The 25,012-nt window shown below is 55.4% G+C and overlaps 1 protein-coding gene across 2 annotated transcripts; it reads left to right on the top strand.

The window, feature by feature from the left end:
* The first annotated feature begins 8,322 nt into the window (after positions 1 to 8,322).
* LOX (lysyl oxidase) lies at positions 8,323 to 22,494 on the top strand. Of its 2 annotated transcripts, XM_061572225.1 has the most exons (7): positions 8,328 to 9,732; positions 12,681 to 12,789; positions 13,091 to 13,228; positions 15,391 to 15,547; positions 16,611 to 16,706; positions 20,162 to 20,277; positions 22,297 to 22,494. In XM_061572225.1, exons 4-7 carry the CDS (start codon positions 15,404 to 15,406, stop codon positions 22,301 to 22,303), a joined length of 363 nt encoding a protein of 120 aa, XP_061428209.1. In that variant the 5' UTR covers positions 8,328 to 9,732; positions 12,681 to 12,789; positions 13,091 to 13,228; positions 15,391 to 15,403; the 3' UTR covers positions 22,304 to 22,494. The 2 variants fall into 2 exon arrangements, with proteins under 2 accessions (XP_061428210.1, XP_061428209.1); XM_061572226.1 differs by lacking the exon at positions 22,297 to 22,494 and having other exon boundaries at positions 8,323 to 9,732; positions 20,162 to 20,281.
* Positions 22,495 to 25,012: the final 2,518 nt, after the last annotated feature.

Genomic DNA, 25,012 nt, shown 5'->3' with positions numbered 1-25,012 from the left:
ACTACCGTATTCTCTACATGGGACGCACATTTCTCCCGCGTGTTTGAAAGCAAAAGTTGGGTGGTGCGTCTTATAATCCGGTATCTGTGTTTGTGTGAGCAGGTTTGTGTCTACCTTTATTGACACGGGGCACACACGTGTGGGGAGGTGCGTCCTACTTTTCGGAGCGTCTTATAATCCGGGCAATACGGTGACAGCGTTAACACCATCATCATCATCACCACCAACATCAGCACCATCATCGTGACCATCATCACGTGACCACACCTGGGCACAAATCTGTTTAGGCCGACGCAAGGAAGTGATGATGGGAAGAGCACTACTCCCGGCCCCCTTTGTCTCCTCACTGCGATGCTCTTGACCCCACATGGCCTCTCACAGCCTATAGAGTTGGACAATTCAAATATAAAATAGCAACATTGCCCCGACTGCGAAAAACTTGGCAGGACCCTCTTTTGAAAACGAATCATGGGACTCAGTCAGGCTATTCTGCCTAAACAAGCACAAGTGATAAATATACACTACCACAATATCACGACAATTCCACAACCACCACAACAATAATAACCACAACAACGCCACTACCGCCGGAACAACAACAGCAACAACGCCACCACCGCGACAATACCACGACCAAAACAACAATTCCTGCAAAATGGGTACACTCTGTGAACGTGCCGCTTGGGCGCGAATGTGCGCCCAGCGAGAGGAGGGGGGAGGAGGGAGCGGCGGCGGCGATGCGGGGAACTGAGCCGTTGGGATGGATGAGCTGGCGGAAGAAGATGGCACGAATTATTTCACCAAGTCCGACCGATGCCAAGACGAGCTTTGATGAAACGGCCCCGCGGGGTGCGGGTAGTGGAGGGGGCTGCGGCTCGCTTCAAGGGGGATCACGGGGGATCAGACGAACGGCTTGCGGGGAGGGAGCCAGAGGCGCCTTGTTAAGTTCAAAAGCAATCATTCACCCCACCACCACCATCAACCCGCCATGGCATCACCCACGATTCAGATTCGTGATTCGACCGTCATGAATCGTGGCTTGATTTTTAAAGTCCCGGTTATTGTTGAATGTCTTATGAATACGTCTGTCTGGCTCAGCCTCAAAATGCAACGTTTTTCATGAAACGTTCAACAATTGCCTGTGAGTGGATTAGGGCAGGGTTTTTTGTTTGTTATTGCAAGGCCCGCGGACCACTGCCGGTCCCTGGTGGCCTTCAGTGCGGCCCTTGACTTGCGGCCCCCCACAATACACAACACGTGACGACACCTCCCCCCCCCCACCCCACCCATCGTGCTGTCAATCCCCAATGACCCTCACACTGATGATGTCTCGTCGGCGAAAGTGGCCTCCCCCTCTGAAAATTAGTGAAGAACGCTGCACGAGGGTTTACAATCCCAGAAGTCCTCGTACTCGAATCGATATATAGCGGCGAGGCAGCTGGGAAAAAAATCGTCCACTCACTGCTGGTCGATCTCCTCTTTCCGTTTTGCTCACTCCTCTCCGTTTCACGTCCGTTCACTCTCTACCCGCCCCTCTCACATCCATCTCTTTCTCCCTCCTCCATCTCCCTTTCTTCATCCTCACTATCTCCCTCACCTCCCTTCCTCACCTCCCTCCTCCCCCTTCCTCACTCTCTCCCTCACCTCTCTTCCTCGCCTCCCTTCCTCACCTCCCTCCATCACCTCCCTCCTCTCTCTCCCTTCCTCACCTCCCTCTCTCGCTCTCCCTTCCTCACCTCCCTCTCTCTCCCTTCCTCACCTCCCTCTCTCTCCCTTCCTCACCTCCCTCTCTCGCTCTTCCTTCCTCACCTCCCTCTATCTCACCTCGGTGGGGGTGTGGGGGGGCATTGGCACGCACGAGCCGCGCTCGACGCCCTATTGCACGGTGACGTCACTACTTGCCCGCGAGCCTGGAATCCAGCCAAGCAGAAACTCAGCCAGGCAGGCATGAATCCAACCAGCAAGATAATTTTTTCTCATACGATACTATGATTCATAGGCCCAGTGCACGCCTTTTATTGCCTTAGGTCCCCTGCTGGGCTGCGTGGGTCGAGCCGCCCAGGCGAAAGTGGAGGCAGTGGTCGGTGTCGGGTTCTCAGCCCCTATTCATGATTAAAGACGCAGGCCCTGATCGAGACTAATTGCTGGGTAAAGTGAGACCGCGTTACCCAACAGAAGCAGCCGCGAGTCTGCGGAGTTTCACGCAAAAAAGTTGAGCAACTGATTTTTTTTTTATCGCGCGACAAAGTTGCTTCGGCTTTGAGAATCGACGCTTTCGATGCTTGATTCTCAGTCGGTGGTGATAGATCGTAATTGATCCCAATCAGTCACCCAGTAAACGTGCAACGTTAGGCCTAACGTTTGGAGAACGTTGGGCGTAACGTTGGCTCAACTTTGCACGTTTACTGGGAATGAGCTCCTGACTGCACGAGCGGCCGATGGGTTAGAATCAATAGGAGGTTTAAACAAATTAATAATTAATCATCCTCTTTCATGATCAATCCACTGCTGGATGAAGGCCTCCCCAAGCAGCCCCAACTCCTACCATGCTGCTGCGATCCACCAATCCACCTCAAGCACCTGCCCACGAACTGATTCCGTGAGATTCCATCTCCCCCCTCTGGACGTCTTCTCGAGGCGCGTTCCATCCGCTACGTTATTTGTCGGGACGCGTAACGTCCAACTTATATTCCTTAAATACCAGGTTGGATGATGTCATTAGTGTGCGTATCTTCATGGTTCTTTCGGTAAAGTCACGTAGAAGGGAAATAATAAAATAATAAAAATAAAACATAATAAAATAATTCTCACGACGTTTCGGCCACAACGCAAGCAGCCGTCCTCAGGTGAAGAACAGGTCTGTCGGAAAGACAGCGTCTGAATGAACACCACCAGGCTTGGAGCGTTTATTTAAGCTGGGTTGGAGGTGGAAGAGCGCCTTGAGAAAGGAATGTTGTAGGTATGTTCACAATGATTAATGTCCTTTATTCTGCAGGAAAGTTTCACTGAGTCTCAAAACTTATTTTCAGGCTGGCCCTGCCTAAGCATATTGGATGTTTGGCTTTGGACGCCGATTCAATTCTAAGACGTTTATTATTTGTTTCAACTTAAGAGGAACTCGGGAGGACCCATAGAGACTCGTGCATACTATACTGTACACATCAAAGTAAACGCGACCAGCATGGTGACGTATGGTCAAATAACCCCCTGCAGTGCATTTGCAAAAGGCGCCGTGTTTAAACATCAGGGACCACGTATGACGTAGGAAACACAAACAACAACACACTCAGCACATTCGTCAATAACGCCGTGCGTGTCCTTCAAAGGAAACGTATGAGTCGACGTTTCGGGCAATTGTCCTCCTGCCAATAGAACCGATGTTTGTGTTTAGTTTGTTGTCCTTCCCCCGCGGTTGGCTACGTACGGTGCGAAAGAAGTTAACCCCACATAGTACAATAGGGAGGCATCTCACTCCAGAAGCTGCCTCTACACGAGCTGATTTCATCGCTTCGTCTTCTCGGTGGAACTCATCTCGGGAGGGGGTTGATGGCCGACGGTCCAGAACACAAACCTGTCAACTCCTTATCAGTGCCTTCCTTATTACAGACCAATTCAGACCTGATTCGTCCCCGCGTGACCCTTATACATCTCAACGTTATCCTACAAAGTCCCCATCACAAGGGAGAACACACACATAGACACACACAAAATGTGACCGTATTGAAACGGATGTACGCCGTATGGACCTGAAAACTCAATTTCCCCGGACGGCCATGAGAACAACGACGGGAGTGGCAGCCAACAGATGGAACGCGTCCACATTGGCTCAGCCACCGAGGAGATGGATCCGATGAAATCAACTCGCATGGACCGTTACCATCCGCACGGCCGTGAGACACGCATAGCAGCTGCTTGGAGCGGAACGCCTTCGTCAAGCAGTGGATTTGATCCTGAAGACGAAGCCGTTCGATGATGAATTACCATTTCAAGTGGCGAATTGATACAGTCCTAATTAACACGTGATGTGTTGAGTTAGCGCATTGTAAGGGGCCGTCCATAAATTACGTCACGCACCTAGGGGGGGGGGGGTCAGACATTTGTGACTATGTGTGACGAGGGGGGGGGTGAGAAATGTGAAGTCACATAAAAATGCGCAACTTTAAATAAATATAGACAACACATTCTACTTAAATAAACTTTTTTTATGTTTTCTCCTACAACATCAGAGTGCAGCGCCACATTAAATACGCACTAGAGCGATTTGAAGCATGTTTTATTTTCTTTGGAAGGAGGGGGGGGGCAGAGCTTTGTGACGTCATATTTGGGGGGTCTGACTTTTTGTGACGCCCTGTGACGAAGGGGGGGGGGGTCAAAAATCCTCCAAAATCGCGTGACGTCATTTATGGACGGCCCCTAACACGCACTGAGCGCGGCGGCTAACAGGGGGGGGGGGGGGTGGTGGTGGAGTTGCTTGGGCGCGGCCCGAGAACGCGGCACAGAGGCGCCCAGTGTGGGGGGGAAGGGGGGGGACGACTGCGCGGGTCGCCCTGTGGTGTAACCGCGTGGCGGGGAGGCATCGGCGTCGTGTTCACCAGGGCCAGCCGCGCGTGCCGGCACGACACGTGCCGCACGCGCACACGGGCGTCAGACAAAGGCCCCCCATTATGGGCTCAGCAGACTTTTTCGGGGGGGCAACTTTTGTTCGAGAGCAGCCATGCAAGGCCGGTGCGGACCACGAGGGGGTGTGGGGTGGGGAGGGGTAAGCCAGCAAAACAAATGTTGGCCCGGCCGTCTTTGTCTCCCGCGTGGCGATGTTTACTACACCGCACCAGGTACTACATTTGGGGCCGAGTCGACCTAGGGGAGGCCCATGACCCGTTGAGATAATCGTCAATGATGTTGGCCGTGAGCAGGAATCGAAGTCGAGTTTGTAGCGCAGCGCAGCGCTAACCGCTACACCACCGCTCCCCCACCTTGTACCAGAGACAAAGATCCCCCGTGTAGCCTGCACAGACTGTTGGGGCAAGTGCTGTTAGCGAGCACCTATGAAGGCCGGCACGACACACGAGGGGGTGGGTGGCCAGCAACCACGCCCGGCCGCCTTTGTCTCCCCAGTGGCGATGTTTACACACCGCACCTGGTCCTCATTTGAGGCTGAGTCGACCTAGGGGAGGCTCTGGACCGATTGAGATAATCGTCACTGGGGTTGGCCGTGAGCAGGAGTCGAACTCGCTCCCTCCACACTCGGACACATGCAGGTCAGAGGTCGCTGATGTTGATTCGATCTCCCTGCGCGGCAGTGGAAACATTTGTGCACCTTTATTACCCCCCCCCCCCCGCCTCTATCCATGCAGCAGTATAAAACAAGTTCCCTGAGTTAGTCGTGGTATGTGGTGGGGTAAAGTGTGAGTACTGCCACATCCCCCAAGACGTGGGAAGAGTAGGCCAAACGACCCTCTCTCGACAGAGCTGCCTCGAGCGGGAGGCGCCTTCCGCCAGCAGTGGCGTGAGCGAGCAATTGCAGGGCTGCGCTCTTTAATCCTTCACACAAATACAAAGACAAATGTCCCCCGTGTAGCCTTAACAGACTGTTGGGGCAAGTGCTGTTAGCGAGCACCTATGAAGGCCGGCACGGCACACGAAGGGGTGGGTGGCCAACACCACGCCCGGCCGCCTTTGTCTCCCTAGCGGCGATGTTTACACATCGCACTAGGTACTCATTTTAGGCTGAGTCGACCTAGGGGAGGCCCGGGACCGGTTCAGATAATCGTCACTGGTGTTGGCCTACAAACACACACATACAAACACACATATATACAATCACACACTCGCCCTCGCTCGTAACTTCACCACAGCCACGAAAGCTTCAAATCAAGATGTCATTTAAAAATCATATTGGGGACCCCCGCCCGTAGGCCCAGGCTTTTTCCGCACTTTCCTAGAAATCGTGGCCGCGTCCCGGGTGGCCCGACCCGGCTGTGTGGAGCGGCACGGCGGGGAGGTTGGGCTGGGACGATGATGGGATGGAGCCGAAGCGGATAACGAAGTAGAGTGGGGGGCCCGGCACGGAGTGGGGGGCCCGGCAGAGTGAGGCAGCGAGAGGGGGGCAGGCGTGGGAGACGTTAAGGTCGCCTCTGTGAAGACGGTGGAGGCGAGTTGTGGGGGGGGGGGGGGACGTGCGGACAGCGCTGGCAGTGATGGCGGAACTCCGCGCCACGTGCCCGGCAGCAGCAGCAACAACAACAACAAAGGCTGCACTGTGCTGTGCTGCTGTGTGCTGCGGGGAGAAGGGAGCAGGGAGAGAGCTGCTGCTGCTGCTGCCACTTGTGGGGAGGCAGAGATACGGAGGCGGTGGTGAGGGGGGAGCAGGGGACACGGGGAGGTGTGATTCATCCCACTCGGGGGAGCAGGGGACCCTGGCCAGCCGTGCTGCACACCGCCACATCGGGGGTCACGAGGAGAGTTAGGGGGGTAATGAGTGGAGTTAGGGGGGTAATGATGGGGGATCATGAGTGAAGTTAGGGGGGTAATGAGTGGAGTTAGGGGGGTAATGATGGGGGATCATGAGTGAAGTCATTGGGTGATGATAGTGAGGGGATCTCTGAGGAGCGAGGGGATCATGGGGGGGGGAGTGAAGACATGATAATGGATCGTGAGGAGAGGCACGAGACAAAAAGTGAGGGGAGTCATCGGGGATCATGAGAGACGTCAAGGAATCACGAAGTAAGGGGGGTCGTGGGTGACGTCTGGGGTTCACAAGGGAGTGCAGCAGGGGTTGAGAGGATCATGGGGATGGGGTCAGTAGTGAATCGTGAGGTAGTGAGGGGATCAGTAGTGAATCGTGAGGTAGTGAGGGGATCACGAGGGGATCAGGAGGGGATCAGGGGGGGGGGGGATCAGGGGCGTTGTTACATAAACTCCGTTGAAGCGACTCCCCCGTGAGCCATCCAAAGCAGCGCGGAGCTGAGGGAAACATTGACTTAGCGGGTTTAATGTCATCGCCACTGGGGGTGGGTGGGGTGGGTGAGTGAGTGAGGGTGGTGGTGGGGTGAGGCTGTGAGGGGGGGTGAGGGTGGTGGTGGGGTGAGGCGGTGAGGGGGGGTGAGGGGGGTGAGGCGGTGAAGGGGGTGAGTGAGGGTGGCGGGGTGAGGCGGTGAGGGGGGTGAGGGGAGGTGGTGGGGTGAGGGGGGGTGTTGAGTGAGGGTGGTGGGGTGAGGCGGTGAGGGGCGGTGAGGGGGTGAGTGAGGGGGGTGAGTGAGGGTGGCGGGGTGAGGGGGGTGAGGGGAGGTGGGGGGGGGGAGGGGGTTGAGTGAGGCTGGTGGGGTGAGGGGGATGAGTGAGGCTGGTGAGGGTGAGGCGGTGGTGGGTGACCGTGGGGGCGATGTTGGGATGGACCCTGCGGTGGTCCCGGCGGGAGGCGATGTCGAGTCGGTGGGGGGAGCTGAGGGAGGGCGCGGGGGGCTCAAGGCGAGGAGGAGGAGGAGGTCACTAGACGTCTGCCATGGGCGACATTGATGGGAGACGTTCACTAACTCGCGCGAATCTTGACTTAAAGCTTTCGTGACTGCAGGAATTCATAAAAAAATAACAAAAACGACGAAACGTCCTAGTTTTTTTTGTTATTTTTTTGTTCTTTTCTTTGAACCTATCTACGTGACTTTACCGAAAGACCCAAGAATTCCTCGCTTGGTGTACAAGGAGTTCGTGGGTTCGATCCCGACCCTGACGCCTGCCGCGTATTTTGTGTTTCTCTCCTCGTGTGTCGAGGCCCTGGGGGTTTGTTCCCCCTCCACATTCATCAACATGCGTTTAGAGCATTTGGCTGCGATGAATTTCCACGCGATAAGTTTCTTTCTTGATCTATCATTTGCGACCAGGTCGCTTCTGAAAAATATCTACAAACTGAGTGGACCTTTCCTGGTGACACATTTTTTAATATTTAAATATTTATCTGCTTGGTTCTTTCGGTAAAGTCACGTAGAATGGAAATAATAAAATAATACAAATAAAACATAACATAATTATCACGACGTTTTATTTTTCTTATTTTATTATTTCCATTCTACGTGACTTTACCGAAAGAACCAAGAAGATGAATCCCTGCAGTCACGAAAGCTTTAAATCGAAATTTTTATATTTAGTTGACGTGATGGCGCAGGTGATGCGAGATGCTATGATCTGGCGCAGGTGATGAAGGTGGCAAGTGATGGGGGGGGGGTGCTTGCGGAGGATGTGGAGAGGTGACGGGGAGGCGGTGCGTGGAAGGTTGTGGAGGGAGGAGGTGGAGGAGGAGGAGGCGTGGAAGGTTGTGGAGGGAGGAGGAGGAGGGATGCGAGGGGCCGCGCCGGGGTTTATTAAGGAGCTAGAGGCTGGAGCGGCGCGGAGTTCGGTTCGGGTAGAGGAGGAGCGAGAAGAAGAGAGGAGGAGGAAGCGGAGGAGGCACAGTGCGCGACTTGAGAGGGAGAGACACGCGGAGCGAGTGACGCAGCGATGAGCGGGACTCCCCCACCCACCTCTTCACTCACCTTACCGGCAATCACCTCATCACTCACCTCAACACCACCACCACCACCACGCACTTCTCCACTGACTTCATCAGCACCACGACGCACCTCTTCATCATCACTGAAACCACCACGCACCTCATCGCACTCCTCAACATCGCCCGCTTCTCCACTCTACTCAACCTCACCACTCACCGCTTCACACTCACCACCACACGCCTCTCCACTCTCCTCAACATCCCCGTCGTCGTCGCCGCTCGTGCTGATGAAGACCCTGGGGCTCTGGTGGGTGCTGGTGGCCGCCGCGCTGCTGCGGGCCCCTCCGGTGGGGGCCCAGACCCCCGTGTCCCCCTCCGCGGGGGGCCCCCGGCGGCCGGGCGAGGTGTGGAGGCAGCTGATCCAGTGGGAGAACAACGGGCAGGTGTACAGCCTCCTCAACTCGGGGCCCGAGTACCTGCCCGGGGGCAGCAGCAGCGCCCACAACCAGGGCCGCAACACATTCTGGCTGGGAGCGGGGGGGCAGCAGCCGGGGCAGCCGCAGCTGCAGCAGGGGCAGCAGCAGCTACAGCAGCAGCGTCGACAGCAGCAGCAGGGGTCAAACGGGGCCCGTGGACAGGGACGCAGGCAGACCCCCTCTGCCCCTCGACCCAGCCCAGTGACACAGACCAGAAGAACTGGTGGTGGCGGCGGTGGCGGCAGCAGCAGCAGCTACTGGTGGCAGACCAACTCTGGCTCATGGGCGACCGCACGACCCCACGCGTCTGCCCCGGCCGCGCCGCGACCCCAAGTGGCTGCACCTCGACCTCAAGTGGCCCCGCCGCGACCCCAAGTGGCCCCCCCGCGACCCCAAGTGGCCGCACCCCGACCCGTGGCCGCACCGCTCGCCGCGCCCCGGACCCAGACGGCCACAACCTCAGCAGCTGCAGCAGCTTCAGCTGCAGCAGCTTCAGTAGCAGCAGCAGCCACGGCCCCGGCGCCTGCACCGCCCCGCAACGCGAGACCCGCCGAGACGCCGGCATCCGTGGCCATACAGGACGGGATGACTGGGAGACAGCAGCAAGGGGGGATGCCGAGGGTGCAGGGGGTCCCCGAGGGGACACGAGCCGGTCAGGGCGTGGGGGATGACCCCAACTCCAACACGTACCGCCACGAGGAGAACCCTACTACAGGAACCCCTACCCGCCCTTCCTCAGCAACCGCGTGCCGCCCCGGACCCCGCAGAGAACCCGTAAGAAGTTTACCTGTGTGGGGGGGAGGGGGACGGGGGGGGCGGGAGGGGTGTTACGGGGAACTTGCAGGGGTTGGTGTAGGGGGTTCTAAGTCAGGTGGGTTGTGTAGGGGTTCTAAGTCAACGGGGTCTGCGTAGGGGTTCTAAGGGGGTCTGTGTAGGGGTTTTTAGAAATTAACCCCGAGGGGGGCTGTCCCCAGACTCACAACCATTGCTGAATGCTGAACTCCCCCCCCCCCACCACAACTCCCCTCTGCTCAATTATCCGATGTGTTTGTCGGGTTGTTCGCCACGACGTCTGACGTTCCGCTGCACGTGCCGGGTAAACTTCTTCAGGAACTGAATTTCAACGTTCGGGAATCGTTCCGAACAACAGACGGAAACATATCGGGCAGCTACGCAGCACACGCTGCGTAGCTGTATTGCCCCTATGACATTCTTGTCGTCGGGAGGTCTTATGGTTTATGGTTCTTATAGTGTATTGGTCTTATAGTCTATGGTTCTTATAGTTTATTGTTCCCACTGGCAGTGCCAGGGGGGGTGGCACGTGCCCCCACCCCCAATGATCCGATCGAAATCCCTAATTTCGATCGGATCATTGGGGGTTATTAGTAATAAATCGGCATTTTGCGCCCCCCACTGCCACTGTGTAGCATATTATTACGTGCCAGGGACTCTATGAGATGATAGTCTGAGTCCATAATTGGCGATAAGTAACGGCAAAGCGGTTATAAGGGACTAACAAAATTGTGCGCAGTTGCGTAAACAGCACACGACTTCCCTGAAGGCATCAAAACCTTCAGCGAGCGCGATGCCGATCACACGACGCGGTTCGAATTCAACCCTCGCTCGATGGCTGCGCCATCGACGCACACGCGTCGAATAAAAATCAAGGGACAAGTCCTTACTAACAAGTCCTTACTTACTAACAAGTCCTTACTTACTAACAACTCCTATATCAGTTTTCATTGTTAGAGGGGTTGCCCCCCCTACCTGAAAATCCTGGCTCCGCCATTGATTGTTCCCATATTCTTTGGGTCTTTCGGTATTGTTCTATAGTCTAGAGTTGGTATAGTCTAGGGTTCTCATAGTCTAGGGTAGGGGTCGACAACCTACATCTCTGGAGCCGCGTGTGGCTCTTCAAGGACGACTTCACGACGTTGTGAATCAAGGACCCCACCGTCTCGCATTGACCACAGTGAATTGCGGCTCTTGAAATATTGCGGGGTTTTATTTCCGAATTCGACAAAAATCGTGTTTTTTGCACGACCAGCGACGGAATGAAAACCGGTAAATGCCGATTACCGGTTTGCTGCGCTATACAACAGATATGTCTAGAGACATACAGTTAAGCATACCATGGCTGCGAAACGAAGGCTGCTGCCACAGTGGTGGTACAATAGTGTAATGGTCAGCAACAAACTGGACTTACAACGTCCAGAGGTCACCTGTTCAACTCAATCTCCGGGCGCGGCATTTGAAACAATGGTGGCGGCAGTTGTATTTTGTTTTTATTTAGTTTTTATTATCCCTCCCGCCCCACCGTCTCTGTCCGGCCTCAGCAGTGTGAATGGGCTCGGTGGGGCAAAACGTGGTGGGTACCCTCACCTGGCGCGTGTTACGGCCCTTTGCTCGTTTTGCACCACGGGGGCTGTGCGCTCGAACAGAACGCAAGACGGACAACATCGCATCTCGCTCCGTGACTCATCCTGGCCTTAGCGGTTTGGATAGCACGGCGTCGTTCGTTCGAGAGAGGCTTCTCTCGGTGTGCAAACGCAGTCGTCTGTGGCGACAGTACACCAGCATTGCGGCTCAAGCGAGGGCTTGACTTCTTCTGCTGATGAGAGACACCGGCCGAATGTCGAGACTGGTTCAGAGTAGGGGTTTTTATTGTTGGTGCTTTGTGTTGAACCAATTGGTGCTCAAACGAAAAAAAAATCACTGCCAGTACAGAATGCCGTGGCGACTTATGGGATGTGTAAAATAAATACTTGTATATTTATCAGAATTAATATTTATACTGGAGGAATCTGATGAGCAACAAAGCTCTTTTTAACACGTCGGCTTTCGCGACCAATATTATTCATAATAAACGTTTTTGAATTAGATCGCGTTATTTTATAAATAACCAAAAAACGTTTATTATGAAAGCTCTTTTTCACAGATGTCCAGTATATATGTTTTTTCGTTATGTGGAAAACACAGTTATGGGGAGGGAGTCGGAGTTGCCTGCTTGTTTATGCCATTAACATCTGTTTAGAGTTTGACGTCCACTCTTGTGCCCCCTAATGACGTCTTCGATGTCCCCCCATCCTCCACCCCCACCCCAAAACACGAACTCGCGATGCTTGTGCGGGGGCACGCGCAAGGGGGTCCTGCTGCAGAGTATCCACGTGTCCGTGTAAGGGGAGTTGTTTGCGCAAATGGGTCCCTGTGTAGGGATATGAGTCAGCGTTAGGAAACCGTGTTCGGGATGGGGGTCAGTGCTAGAGATTGAGAAGACAGTGTGAGGGGTAAGAGAAAGCGTTAGGGATGGGCGTCCGTGGTAGAGATAGGAGGCAGTGTTACAGACAGGAATTACAAGAGTTACGTATAAGAGTCGGTGGTAAGGATAGGGAGTCAATGGTTGAGATAGGAGAGGAGTCAGTGGCCGAGATAGGAGGCAGTGTTAGTTATAAAAGGTCTGGAAAGGGGTCCGTTTCGGTTTGTGGATTCTGTACAGGAAGTACAGGCAGGGGGTTTCCTCGTAAGGATCTGCATAGGTACGTACCCCCTTGATGAGAGGGGTCACGTTGCGGGGTCTGGGCAAAGGGTTCATACGGGGGGTTTGGGCATCCTTGTGCTCGCCTAAATCTGCCTGTCACGGAGACCGTGTCCGTGCCCTTCGTGACCCCGTGCCCTTCGTGACCCCGTGCCCTTTGTGACCCAATGACCCCGTGCCCCCCTAGCTCTGCCTGACCTGGTCCCGGACCCCTACTACATCCAGGTGTCCACCTACATCCAGCGCGCTCACCTCTACTCCCTGCGCTGCGCCGCCGAGGAGAAATGCCTGGCCAGGTGAGGGGAGAAGGAGGGTGAGGGGGGAGGAAATGGTTGGGGGTCTGGGGGGGAAACCCGACAAGGGACACTCACTGACAGCGCGTCTCCCACCTGCTCCCCCGCTCTCCCTGTTGACCCTCTCCCACCTCCTTCCCTCTCCCCTTTCCCCCCACTCCGTCTTTCCCCGCTCCCACCTGCTTCTCAACTCTCACCCTCTTCCCTGCTCTTCCCCTCTTCCTGCTCCCACCATCTCTCCCCAGTTCCTTCCTCCTACCGTATATCCTCTCTCCTTGTTCCCCCCCCGCCCCCCCCCCCCCAGCACGGCGTACCGCCCCGAGGCGGCTGACTACGACGTGCGTGTCCTCCTGCGCTTCCCGCAGAAAGTGAAGAACCAGGGCACCGCCGACTTCCTGCCCAGCCGCCCGCGCGAGGCGTGGGAGTGGCACGCGTGCCACCAGTGAGCCGCACTCCGACAATCGTGCGCCGCGCCGTGCCAGAAACCCCACCACTACACGACAGCACAGACAAAGATCTCCCGTGTAGCCTTAACAGACTGTTGAGGCAAGTGCTGTTAGCGAGCACCTATGAAGGCTGGAACCGCACACGAGGGGGTGGGTGGCCTGCACATCGCCCGGCCGCCTTTGTCTCCCCAGTGGCGATGATTTTACACACCGCACCAGGTACTCATTGAGGCTGAGTCGTCCTCGGGGCCCCCCAGGACCGATTCAGATAATCGTCATTGGTGTTGGCCATGAGCGGGAATCGAACCCAGATCGCCGGGTTAATAGTCCAGCGCGCTAACCGCTACACTCCCTCTCCCCACAGCAGCACACCACACGCACACGCACATACTCTCCTTCACGCGTGCCGTCAGTGAGTGCGGCGCACAGCCATACTTCACAGATCATGTATCGTGCCCCACCAATACCTCGCCATGCCTTGCCAGTACCCTGCCACAGCGATAACTCACCACACATGCCACAACACCGCAGCGCACCACACACACATAACTCGCACGTGCCGCCAGGAATCGTAGCAGCCTACTCACCATACTGAACTAACATGAGACCTCACCACGTCACGCCTCACCAATTCATATGAACACCTCATGCGTGCCATCAGCGAGGGCACAGCCTCATTCCCCATACTTCACCAAAAACGTAACCTCTCCAAGCTCCACCACTCCTCACCGCACCTCACCTCACCAAATATTTTTGTCCTTAGTTTCTCGCCCAGTAGTTTCCGGGACGCTACTGGGCAGGCTGGAAGTTGGGATTATTAGCGAAAGACACTGCCGCTAGAGTATTGGGTGCAGCTTTCCATAGTAACCCTTTATTATTGCACCCTACATTAATCTATAATCCCGTGAACAGGTTTAGGACAAAATAAGGTGAGGTTGATGTGGCGCGTTTGAGTAATTTCCCAACAACATTCGGGACTGTTCCGGCTGAATTTCAATACTGCCGCTACCTCACCAGTTATCCAGGACGCCAACAAATATCACGCTTGCCTCACCATGTCGCCAGTACCTCACCAGTACCTCACTCCACCTACACACGCATGCTACCAGTGAGGGCAGCAACTCACCATATTTAACCAATAACAGACCACACCTCACCAATACCTCAACACGCCTCCTTCCTCATAGGGTTACCACCTGTCCTGATTTTCCCAGGATCGCCCTCTTGTTGAGATTGGTCGCTGCTGCCGCTGCCACTGCCATCCGAGGAAATCTATAACTCTTCCGAGGACGTCGAAAGTCCCAGTTTGTGTAGATTTCTTAACGATAACGATGACGGTGGCAGTGACGGTGGTGGTGGTACGTCACTCCAGACATTGCATTCACGCTCTCTTCTCCGCTAGTGTGAGATATTCTTCCTCTGCTTATGACAGGCGCCGGTGTTTTTGAGAGGTGGCAACCCTAACTACTTCACCGCAACTCACCACGCCTCAGCATTTCCTTGCGAGCGCCCCATCTCACCCAATAACACCAACCGCAATTCCCACCACACCCCTCACCACGCCCTGACCACATCTCACCACACACGTCACCACACACCTCACCACACACCTCACCACGCCCTGACCACACCTCACCACACACCTCACCACACACCTCACCACGCCCTGACCACACCTCACCACACACCTCACCACACACCTCACCACGCCCTGACCACACCTCACCACACACCTCACCACACACCTCACCACACCCCTCACCACGCCCTGACCACGCCTCACCACACACCTCACCACACACCTCACCACACACGTCACCACACATCTCACCACACACCTCACCACACACCTCACCACACACCTCACCACATCTCACCACACACGTCACCACACACCTCACCACACCCTGACCACGCCTCACCACACACCTCACCACACATCTCACCACACACCTCACCACACACCTCACCACGCCCTGACCACATCTCACCACACACGTCACCACACACCTCACCACACCCTGACCACGCCTCACCACACACGTCACCACACACGTCACCACACACCTCATCACGTGTCAACCACACCCGTCACCATACCGCTCCCCATATTTCACCGACTCCCCCCACGCCCCCCTCCCCCCACACCCCACCACAGACACTTCCACAGCATGGACGAGTTCAGCCACTACAACCTGCTGGAGGCCGGCTCGGGCCGCAAGGTGGCGGAGGGCCACAAGGCCAGCTTCTGCCTGGAGGACACGACCTGCGACTACGGCTACCGCAAGCGCTACGCCTGCACGGCGCACACGCAGGTGACCCGCCGGCCATCTGCCGCCCGCTGTGGCCTCTGGCACATGCGTGCACGCGTGCGCAATGATTAGAAAATTGCGCTACAAACCTAGCATCGCGATTTCGATTGCCACTCATGGCCAGCATTGTTGACAAATAATTGAACCTCCCCTAGGTCCACTCAGCCTGAAATGAGTACCTGGTGTGGGTTGTAAACATGAGCACTCGGGAAACTAAGGTGGACGGGTGTGATGGTGCCCACCCACCCTCTGGTGTGCCGTGTTGTCCTTCAGGCTTTCCGGGGTCTTTGTTGAAACAGGGAAATGGTGCCGATGTGGGCAGAGTGGAGGAGTTACCTTACCTAGGCAGTGTGCTTATAACCAGCTCTGGTTTAGCAACATCGGTTTAATTTTGAATCAATTTAAGCGGAATAACATTTTCATCCGTTGCGTAACGCTGCGTGGAAGCTACCTGACCGATCTCTTCACACACAGCTCCATGTCCTATCTGCCACAGTTAAGCCCTCCCTTCTCTATGCTTGGGAATACCTGGACCCCTTGACTTGAAAGAGTCAGGCTCGCCTGCCTCTGATCCTCCCTGGGTTTAACCAGATTGGATTGTGTGAGGAGCTCCCAAATCCACGAAAAAACTGGACACAGTCCCATCAATGAGCTCCTCCCGCAGGCGAGGCTACGTTGGCTGGGTTCTGGAGCCCGCATGCACAGCCTCCACATGCCCAATAAGCTTCTGTTTGACCAGATAGAGGAGGCTAAATGGACATGGCATGGGCTACAGAATAGCATTGATGACCGGTACCAGCGGTGTCAAGATTGGACTCTATGGAGGAGGCTCTGAAAGGACACTACTGGGCATTTGGAGGCAGTCGCCCTCCAACAACAACGGAGAGCAGAGGAGCGATGCTCACAACAACGAGCGGAGCGCCGGGTGGCTACAATGCAGCGAGTTGGCAAAGTGTGGAGCATAGGTGGTGCTCATTGGTGAATCGTGCTCGTTGTTTATCTCTCTGTATCTCTCTCTTCATATCTCCGTGTGTGGTCTCCTCTCCCCCGTGTCTCCCTGCCCCAGGGTCTGAGCCCCGGCTGCTACGACACCTACAACGCCGACATCGACTGCCAGTGGATCGACATCACCGACGTGCGGCCCGGGAACTACGTGCTCAGGGTGAGCGGCCGCCCCTGCTCCCCCAGATCCCCGCCTGCTCCCATTGCCTCTCCCTGCTCCCCCTTGACCACCACCCGATCCCCCTTGCTTCCACGTACAACCCCTGCTCCCCTCTGCTATCCCCCTGATCCTCCTTGCTCCCCTCTGCTACTCGTCAATCTGCCCCTACAGTCGCTTACTGCCTCCGGCTCCCTCTGGCTTCCCCATGTCTCTCCCACACACGCCCCCCCTTCCCGCCCCCGCTCCGCTTTCACGTGCCCACGCGTGCCAGTACCGTTACATCGGCAGCCGCGTAGGGGGGGGGGGGGTTTCCAGCCTTCGCGAGGCGCGATCGTCAGGGCCGGCCGCCGCTAGCGATGGGAGTTGACGAACCACCACAGACGTGGCCGATTAGAACTTGCGTGCGATTAACCTGCTCGGGCAATCGAGTCATCCCAGGGTTGACAACCTGTCCAACCCAGTGTAAGAGCAGCAGGGGATGGTGCTCGGTGCTGTCGGGGGGCTGCTGTGCACGGGCGCTGCCAGTGAGAACGCCCGCAGTGCGGCGGATGCGGCCGGTGCGGGAGGAATGATGCTGGAAGCTGTGGGATGATGTGCGGTGTCTGCACAGAGTCCAGGAGCGGTGGCGTAGGAGAGCACGGTTGGCGATGTGGGGCGCTCGGTTGGTGCATGGCAGTGTGCACGCGTGCGTCTGTATGTAGGCTTCAGTGCGTGTGCGTGCACGCGTGCATGTGTGTGTAGGCCTGCGTGTGTGTGTGTGGGGAGCGGTAGTGTAGCGGTTAGCGCGCTGCGCTATGAACCCGGCGACCCGGGTTCGATTCCCGCTCACGGCCAACACCAGTGACGATTATCTGAACCGGTCCTGGGTTTCCTCTAGGTTGACTCAGCCTCAAATGAGTACCTGGTGCGGTGTGTAAACATCGCCACTGGGGAGACAAAGGCGGTTGGGCATGGTGCTGGCCATGCACCCCGTCGTGTACCGTTCCGGCCTTCATAGATGCTACTTGCTAACAGCACTTGCCTCTACAGTCTGTTAAGGCTATACGGGGATGTTTGTCTTTGTGTGTGTGCGGCTTATGGAGAAGCGGCGGTGCAGTGGTTAGCGCGCTTCGCTGCAAATCTGGCCGATTCCCTCTCACGGCCAACCATCAGCGACAAATATCTGAACTGGTCCTGGGCCCCTCCCCGAGATCGATTCCGCCATAAATGAGTTCCAGGTGCGGTGTGTAAACATTAGCACTGGACAGACAATGGTGGCCGGGACATCGTGGTGCCACCCACCCTCTCGATTCATAGTTGCTCGCTAACGGCACTTGCCCCAAGAGTCTGTCAAAGGCTATGGGGGGGCGGGGGGGGGAGTTTGACTTTGTTGAGTGTCTGTGTCTATATGTTTGCGAGGTGTGAGTGTATGTGGGTTTACGCGCGTGTGTGTGTAGCGTGGTTGGCGTGGGACTCCTGCCTCTCGCTATAGAATCCCCCCCCCCCCCCGCTTGCTCTGTAGCCTGGGCACCCGAGCCACCCTGGCCCATGTGCCCTGGCGCAGTTGCACCGCCTACACACACTCGCGGAGACCCGTAGAGCAAAGCCGTGTGAGCTCACTGTCGCAAAGTAAATGCAATTATCCCCCCCCCTCCGCTCTCTCTTGGTTCAACAAAATAAACTTCAACATCACAAGCCGTAATGAAACTGCAGCTCTGCACACGGGATTCCTGGCCGAGCGAGCGGATGACGTCGGCGGGCTTTGTCAACGTGCAGCGGGGGAGACGTCCCGTTTGGTGGCAGTGGGGGAGTGGTGGCGCGGTTGTAATGCTCGCGCCTCACAGCGAAAAGAGTCTGGGTTCGATTCCCACCTCGGGCGCTTTTCTGCCTAGCGTTTGTATGTTCTCTCCCTCTGTTTAGAATCTATTTTAGTCATACTGGAGGAATTCGATGAGCGAAAAAAATATTTTTCACAGATGTCCAGTAGTTTCACAGATGTCCACTAGCTCTGTTCTGCGTGGAGTTCCTCCTGGTGCTCCAGTTTCCTTCCAGAGCTTGAAACAAACCCCACGCAAGGTTACTGGTATTGGGAAAAACATCCGCAACACTGAAAACATTTATCTGAAAATTACTCGAATGGGATTACAGACAGCAGCAGCAGCGCGGCTAGCTACGTACGGTGCGAAAGAAGTTCAACACGCACACATACAACGTCGCACCCCTACTGTGACAAGCCTGGCAGGACCCTCCTGAAAAAGAGTCATAAGTCATAATGAGAGAAAGTTTATAAAATCCCCCCCCCACACACCTCTATTCACTGAGCAGTATCAACAGGTCCTCCACAATTAATTCAATCAGCAGGTCACGTGCAGTGGGTACAAGTGTGGGCACTTCCTCTAAGGCATCTAGCCAGCAAGGTGGCGTACGAATAATTGGCCAAATGCCCTCCTCTAGAGGGGCTCTCTGGAGTTTCCTCAAAGCGGAGGCCTCTTCCGCCAGCAGAGGTGTGAGCGGGCAATTGCAGGGGCTGTGCTTCTATCTTACCGCTGATCTGCAGAGGACACCGCTGAGGTTTGCAAATCTTTCCACCGCATTGAGCCGCGTGACATGGGCTGCGGCGGCAGTGTCATTGCGCCAGGGGCCCGTAGGGGAGGGGCGGCGATGGGCGGGGGGTGAAAGTTGCGTTCGGGGGTGGCGTGGGGTTATTTGTCTCCTTGAGTTCATGCCGAACAAGCCACACGGCCATTGCTCGCCAGGCTACGCAAGGCGAGGGGAGCGTGACGGCCACGCGGCGGGGCTCTGGCCACACCCGTGCCACTTGTAGCTGCGCCCGTGGCGGCCGACAGCGCTCGCCCCGACAGCCTGTGGAGGCTGCAGGGGGTGAAGCTTGCGTGTGAGCGGTGGTGCAGCGGTTAGCGCGCTGCGCAAGGAACCCGGCGACCAAAATTATATTCCCGCTCACAGCCAACACCAGTGACGATTATCTGAACTCAGCCTCACATGAATATACCTAGTGTTATGTGTAAACATACTCACTGGGGAGACAAAGGCGGCCGGGTATGGTACTGGCCACCTATCTTGTGTGTTGTGCCGGCCTTCGTGTGTGCTCGCTACTAACTGCACTAACTGCCTCGCCTTGGTAATACAGGAGGTCGTGGGTTCGATCCCAACCCTGACACCTGCTGTATATTTGGAGTTTGCAAATTCTCCGCGTGATCACGTAGGGTTTTTCTCTGGGTGCTCTGGTTTTTCCCTCCACATTTAGAAACATTTTATTTGGGTGCTGTACATTAACACACGATAAGAAGCCACTTTGTTTAGCTATCATTTGCAAAGAAAACTTTATAGCTCAGTGGGCCTCACCTGGTAAAATAAAAAAATAGTTTTGTGGTTTGTATTCGCCTCAAAAGTCTGTTAAGGCGATAACACGCGGGGGGGGGGAGGTCTTTATCTGTGTGTGTGTGTGTGCCCCACAGCTGCACGTGAACCCCAACTACAAGGTGCGCGAGTCGGACTACTCCAACAACATCGTGCGCTGCGACGTGCGCTACACGGGGAGGTTCGCGTCGGCCACCAACTGCCGCATCTCCCCGTAAGAGTCTGCACACACACGCACACACACACACACGCACAAACGCACACACACACGCACACACGCATACACACACACGCACACACACGCACACGTACACAAAGACAAAGATCCCCCGTATAGCCTTAACAGACTGTAGCGGCAAGCGTTGTTAGCGAGCACACACACACCCAATAACAACCGCCGTCCGCCACTAAGTGGCAGTGACGTCAACACGATGCTTGTGCCAGGCTATGTGCACGTTGAGGCCACGTCAAGTGTCGAACGCCCGCTGGCAGGAGGTCACGGGGCAGACCCATGTGCCACGGGTCAACTGACTGAGATGACTGGCCGATGCACCACCTGTGCCCGTACTGTGCCAACTTGCTGTGCTTTAGCCACCCGGTGCTCCGCTCGTTGTTGTGAGCGTCTCTCTTCCGTTGCCCAGTAGCGTCCTTCACAAGCCTCCTCCACAGAGGCCGATTTTGACACTGCTGGTACCAGTCATCGGCAAGTCCACTCAGCTCCACATCCTCCTCTACCACATCACTCCATCTCTTCTCTAGCCCGTGCCGTGCCCGTTTAGCCCCCTTGATCCGGCCGAACAAAAGCTGTTTAGGCATGCGGTGGCTGGGCATGCGGGCTACATGACCCAGCCAGCTTCCCATGTCTCCCCCCACACATGCGGTGCGCGAGTCGGATTACGCCAACGCAGCCTTGCCTGCCGGAGGAGCTCACCGATGGGACTTTGTCCAGATCTTTCAAGAATATGTGAGCTCCTCACACAATCCAGCCTGGTTAAACCCAGCATGGATCATAGGCAGGCCAGCCTAAATGTTTCTAACCGGCGAAGATGTTCCATTAGGGGGGTCCATGTTTCGCCAGCGTAGAGAAGGGAGGGAATGACTGTGGCCAAGAAGACCTGAAGCTTCGTGTGGAGTGGCAGATCAGGTAGCTTCCACACAGCGTTACGCAACTGATGAAAAGATAATGTCGCTCGACTGATTCGGAGTGAGACCTCTGTTGTCAAACCGGAGCCAGTCATGAGCACACTGCCCAGGTTCGGAAAACTCTCCACTCTCTCCACAACTGCCCTATCACCAATTGGGAGTTGTGGGGGTGGAGTGTCCGTTCTTTCCCCTAATGATGGTAATAGGTGTGGCGCTGAAGGTTACTTTTTTGATGGAATTAAAGAGCGATTTGTGATCGCGGGCCATTGAGGCAGACTCCATCTCCTCAGCAATCCACGACCACCAACCATCCTTGCAGCGCCTCACGGCTCTCCGAACCTCCGAGCGAAGGCTGCGGTAAGCCTCCTCATTCTCTGACATGGGATGCTGTAAATTATGAGAGTGGGCCTGTCGCTACTGGTCCAGCTCCCAACAGAGGAGTGGCAGCCTCTCCTCCACAGTTAGCGTTCGAACATTCCACGTGGCCATCCGTAGTGGCTTTTTGTTGTTTCTGGAGGAGCCCCGAGGGTAAGGATTCAGTCTCCTGGCTCCGCCAAATGGGGTTTGGCCATGAGACGTCATAGACGCCTGTCTCCCTGGGGACTCCGGCACAAGCTTAATAAATGTTTTGCCTCGTAGTTTAGTGGTATTGAAGGTGGAGGGTTACCAGCCCCTCGCACCCGTCCAGAGCCCCCATTTGGTCGCTGTGGTGGTTACAATCGCCATTAAGGGAAAGGGCCAATCTAAATTGGCCCACCCCCCACGGCACTGCCCACCACAACGTTGCAGTCCGCCACCACGAGGAGGTAGAGGGTTGTTTTTTGCCGCACACACGCACGCACACTCGCACGTTCACACGTATGCACACACAAAGACAAAGATCCCCCGTACAGCCTTAACAGATTTTGGGGCAGGTGCTGTTAGCGAGCACCTATGAAGGCCGGCACGGCAGTCAAGGGGGTGGGTGGCCAGCACCATGCCCGGCCGTCTTTGTCTCCCGAGTGGCGATGTTTACACACACGGACACACACTCACACTGACACACACACACACACGTACTCACAGTCACCCCCCTCCTCCCTGCCCATAGATACTGAGAGGCGAGGACCTGGGACTGATACTTGAAGACCCCGCCTGCCCCCCTCCTCGCCTGCCCCCCTCCTCACACGCCCACATCCACCCCGGATTCTGTTGTCCGGGATCTACATGGGGAGAAGGTGGGGGAGGGGCTGGAAGGTGGGGAGCGACGATGCGAGTCAACACAGCTGAGGCAGCAACAGCGCGGACATCACCATCACCCAACGCCTTCGCACCTCCCCACGCCGCCCCACCAACCCCACACACCCCACACACCCTGCCTCGCCTGCTGCTGCTGCTCCACATCCTGCCCTCTCCCTAAACACTGCCCCCTCCATAAACACTGCCCTCTCCCTAAACACTGCCCTCTCCATAAACACTGCCCTGTCCATAAACACTGCCCCCTCCATAAACACTGCCCCCTCCATAAACACTGCCCTGTCCATAAACACTGCCCTGTCCCTAAACACTGCCCCCTTCCTAAACACTGCCGCCTTCCTAAACACTGCCCCCTTCCTAAACACTGCCCTCTCCATAAACACTGCCCTGTCCCTAAATACTGCCCTGTCCATAAACACTGCGTCCTCCATAAACACTGCCCTGTCCATAAACACTGCCCTCTCCCTAAACACTGCCCTGTCCATAAACACTGCCCTCTCCCTAAACACTGCCCTGTCCATAAACACTGCCCTCTCCCTAAACACTGCCCTCTCCCTAAACACTGCGCCCTCCCTAAACACTGCCCTGTCCATAAACACTGCCCTCTCCATAAACACTGCCCTGTCCATAAACACTGCCCTGTCCATAAACACTGCCCTGTCCATAAACACTGCCCTGTCCATAAACACTGCCCTCTCCATAAACACTGCCCTCTCCCTAAACACTGCCCTGTCCATAAACACTGCCCTGTCCATAAACACTGCCCTGTCCATAAACACTGCCCTCTCCATAAACACTGCCCTCTCCCTAAACACTGCCCTGTCCATAAACACTGCCCTGTCCCTAAACACTGCCCTGTCCATAAACACTGCCCTGTCCATAAACACTGCCCTCTCCATAAACACTGCCCTCTCCATAAACACTGCCCTCTCCATAAACACTGCCCTGTCCATAAACACTGCCCTGTCCATAAACACTGCCCCCTCCCTAAACACTGCCCTGTCCATAAACACTGCCCTGTCCATAAACACTGCCCTGTCCATAAACACTGCCCTCTCCATAAACACTGCCCTGTCCATAAACACTGCCCCCTCCCTAAACACTGCCCTGTCCATAAACACTGCCCTGTCCATAAACACTGCCCTGTCCATAAACACTGCCCTCTCCATAAACACTGCCCTGTCCATAAACACTGCCCCCTCCCTAAACACTGCCCTGTCCATAAACACTGCCCTGTCCATAAACACTGCCCTGTCCATAAACACTGCCCTCTCCATAAACACTGCCCTCTCCATAAACACTGCCCCCTCCCTAAACACTGCCCTTTCTTACCACACCACCCTCTCTCTAAACAACTGCCCTCTCCCCAAACCAGCGCCCCCTCTTTTGTTGGCAATTTGTTCCCAGCGCGTATCCCGACGACGGCGACAATCGCGCCGTCGTCGAGGGGGAACGGAGAAGGGATTCGGAAATCTCGCAGGGGGCCGTGCGCCCCGGGGAGTCGGGGGAGACATCGCAGCCGGGGCCTCCAGCAGCCGGGGCCTCCAGTAGACGGGGCCTCCAGTAGCCGGGGCCTCCAGTAGCCGGGGCCTCCAGAAACTCTCCGGCCAGGTGGCCCCGCGGCAGCAGAGCAGGGTCGTTCAAATCCATGGCCGGGGTGGGTATGGGGGGTGGGGGTTGACTCGCTCGGCCCATCATCCCCTCGGGGGGTCTATAAAAAGAGGACCGTTTTGCGCGTCGGTCAACAGTGGTTGTTCTGTGGGGAGACTCGCCCTCGTCATACACATTGGGAATGTCCACAGCTGGCTCAGGGCTGTGAAACTGGCGATGAGCACCGCAGACCCCCCCCCCGTCTGAGGAGCAGGAGATCTCTTGGGACTTTTTGGCTCCTGAAAAAAAATACTACGAGTGGCCTGGGAAGGGGTGCACCTTCCCACGCGTCCTGCTGCGAGATGTTTCCGCACGATGGATGAATTACTTTCTTTTAAATTCCCAGAGCTGGAGTTTGGCCCAGTTTATTTGAAAACCAAATTTTTATGTCATAGGTGTTTTTTTTGTTTGTTTGTGCAATCATTGGTGACCGGGCTGAGACCATTCAGTTTAATCAGAACTTCACATGTCTAATCATTCTAGATCTGAAGTTTTCGTGACTGCAAGGATCCATACTCTTTGGTTATTTCAGTAAAGTCACGTAGGTGAAAAAATAAAAATAAAAAATAAGAATAAAATTAGAAGTAACTAAATTAATTTAGTTATTTATATTTCTAAATTAATTTAGTTATTTTTGTATTCTTATTTTTCACCTACGTGACTTTACCAAAAGAACCAAAGAGTATGTATAATCATGTGGGTCTTTATGTGAGGCTATGGGTCTCTATCTGAGTCTATGTGTGTAGGGTCTCTCTGTGAGTCTATGGGTCTCTGTGTGAGGCTGTAGGTTTCTCTGTGAGTCTATGAGTCTCTGCGTGAGTCTGTGGGTCTCGATTAGAGTCTTTGTGGGTATTTTAATGAGTATAGGGTTCTCTGTGTGAGACTGTGGGTATCTATTAGACTATATGGGTCTCTATGCT

The sequence above is a fragment of the Lethenteron reissneri genome, chromosome 50 (assembly GCF_015708825.2).
Source record: "Lethenteron reissneri isolate LAM-NWPU_2019-01 chromosome 50, ASM1570882v1, whole genome shotgun sequence".
Classification (NCBI taxonomy): Eukaryota; Metazoa; Chordata; class Hyperoartia; order Petromyzontiformes; family Petromyzontidae; genus Lethenteron; species Lethenteron reissneri.
The sequence above is the reverse complement of the archived record's forward strand: the minus strand, read 5'-3'. Positions and strand labels throughout refer to the sequence as shown.

Coding starts and splice junctions, on each gene's coding strand:
- LOX (XM_061572225.1), top strand. CDS start 15,404: ATGGACGAGTTCAGCCACTACAACCTGCTGGAGGCCGGCTCGGGCCGC. Junction 15,548..16,610: donor CCTGCACGGCGCACACGCAG/GTGACCCGCCGG, acceptor TCCCTGCCCCAG/GGTCTGAGCCCCGGCTGCTA. Junction 16,707..20,161: donor CCGGGAACTACGTGCTCAGG/GTGAGCGGCCGC, acceptor TGTGCCCCACAG/CTGCACGTGAACCCCAACTA.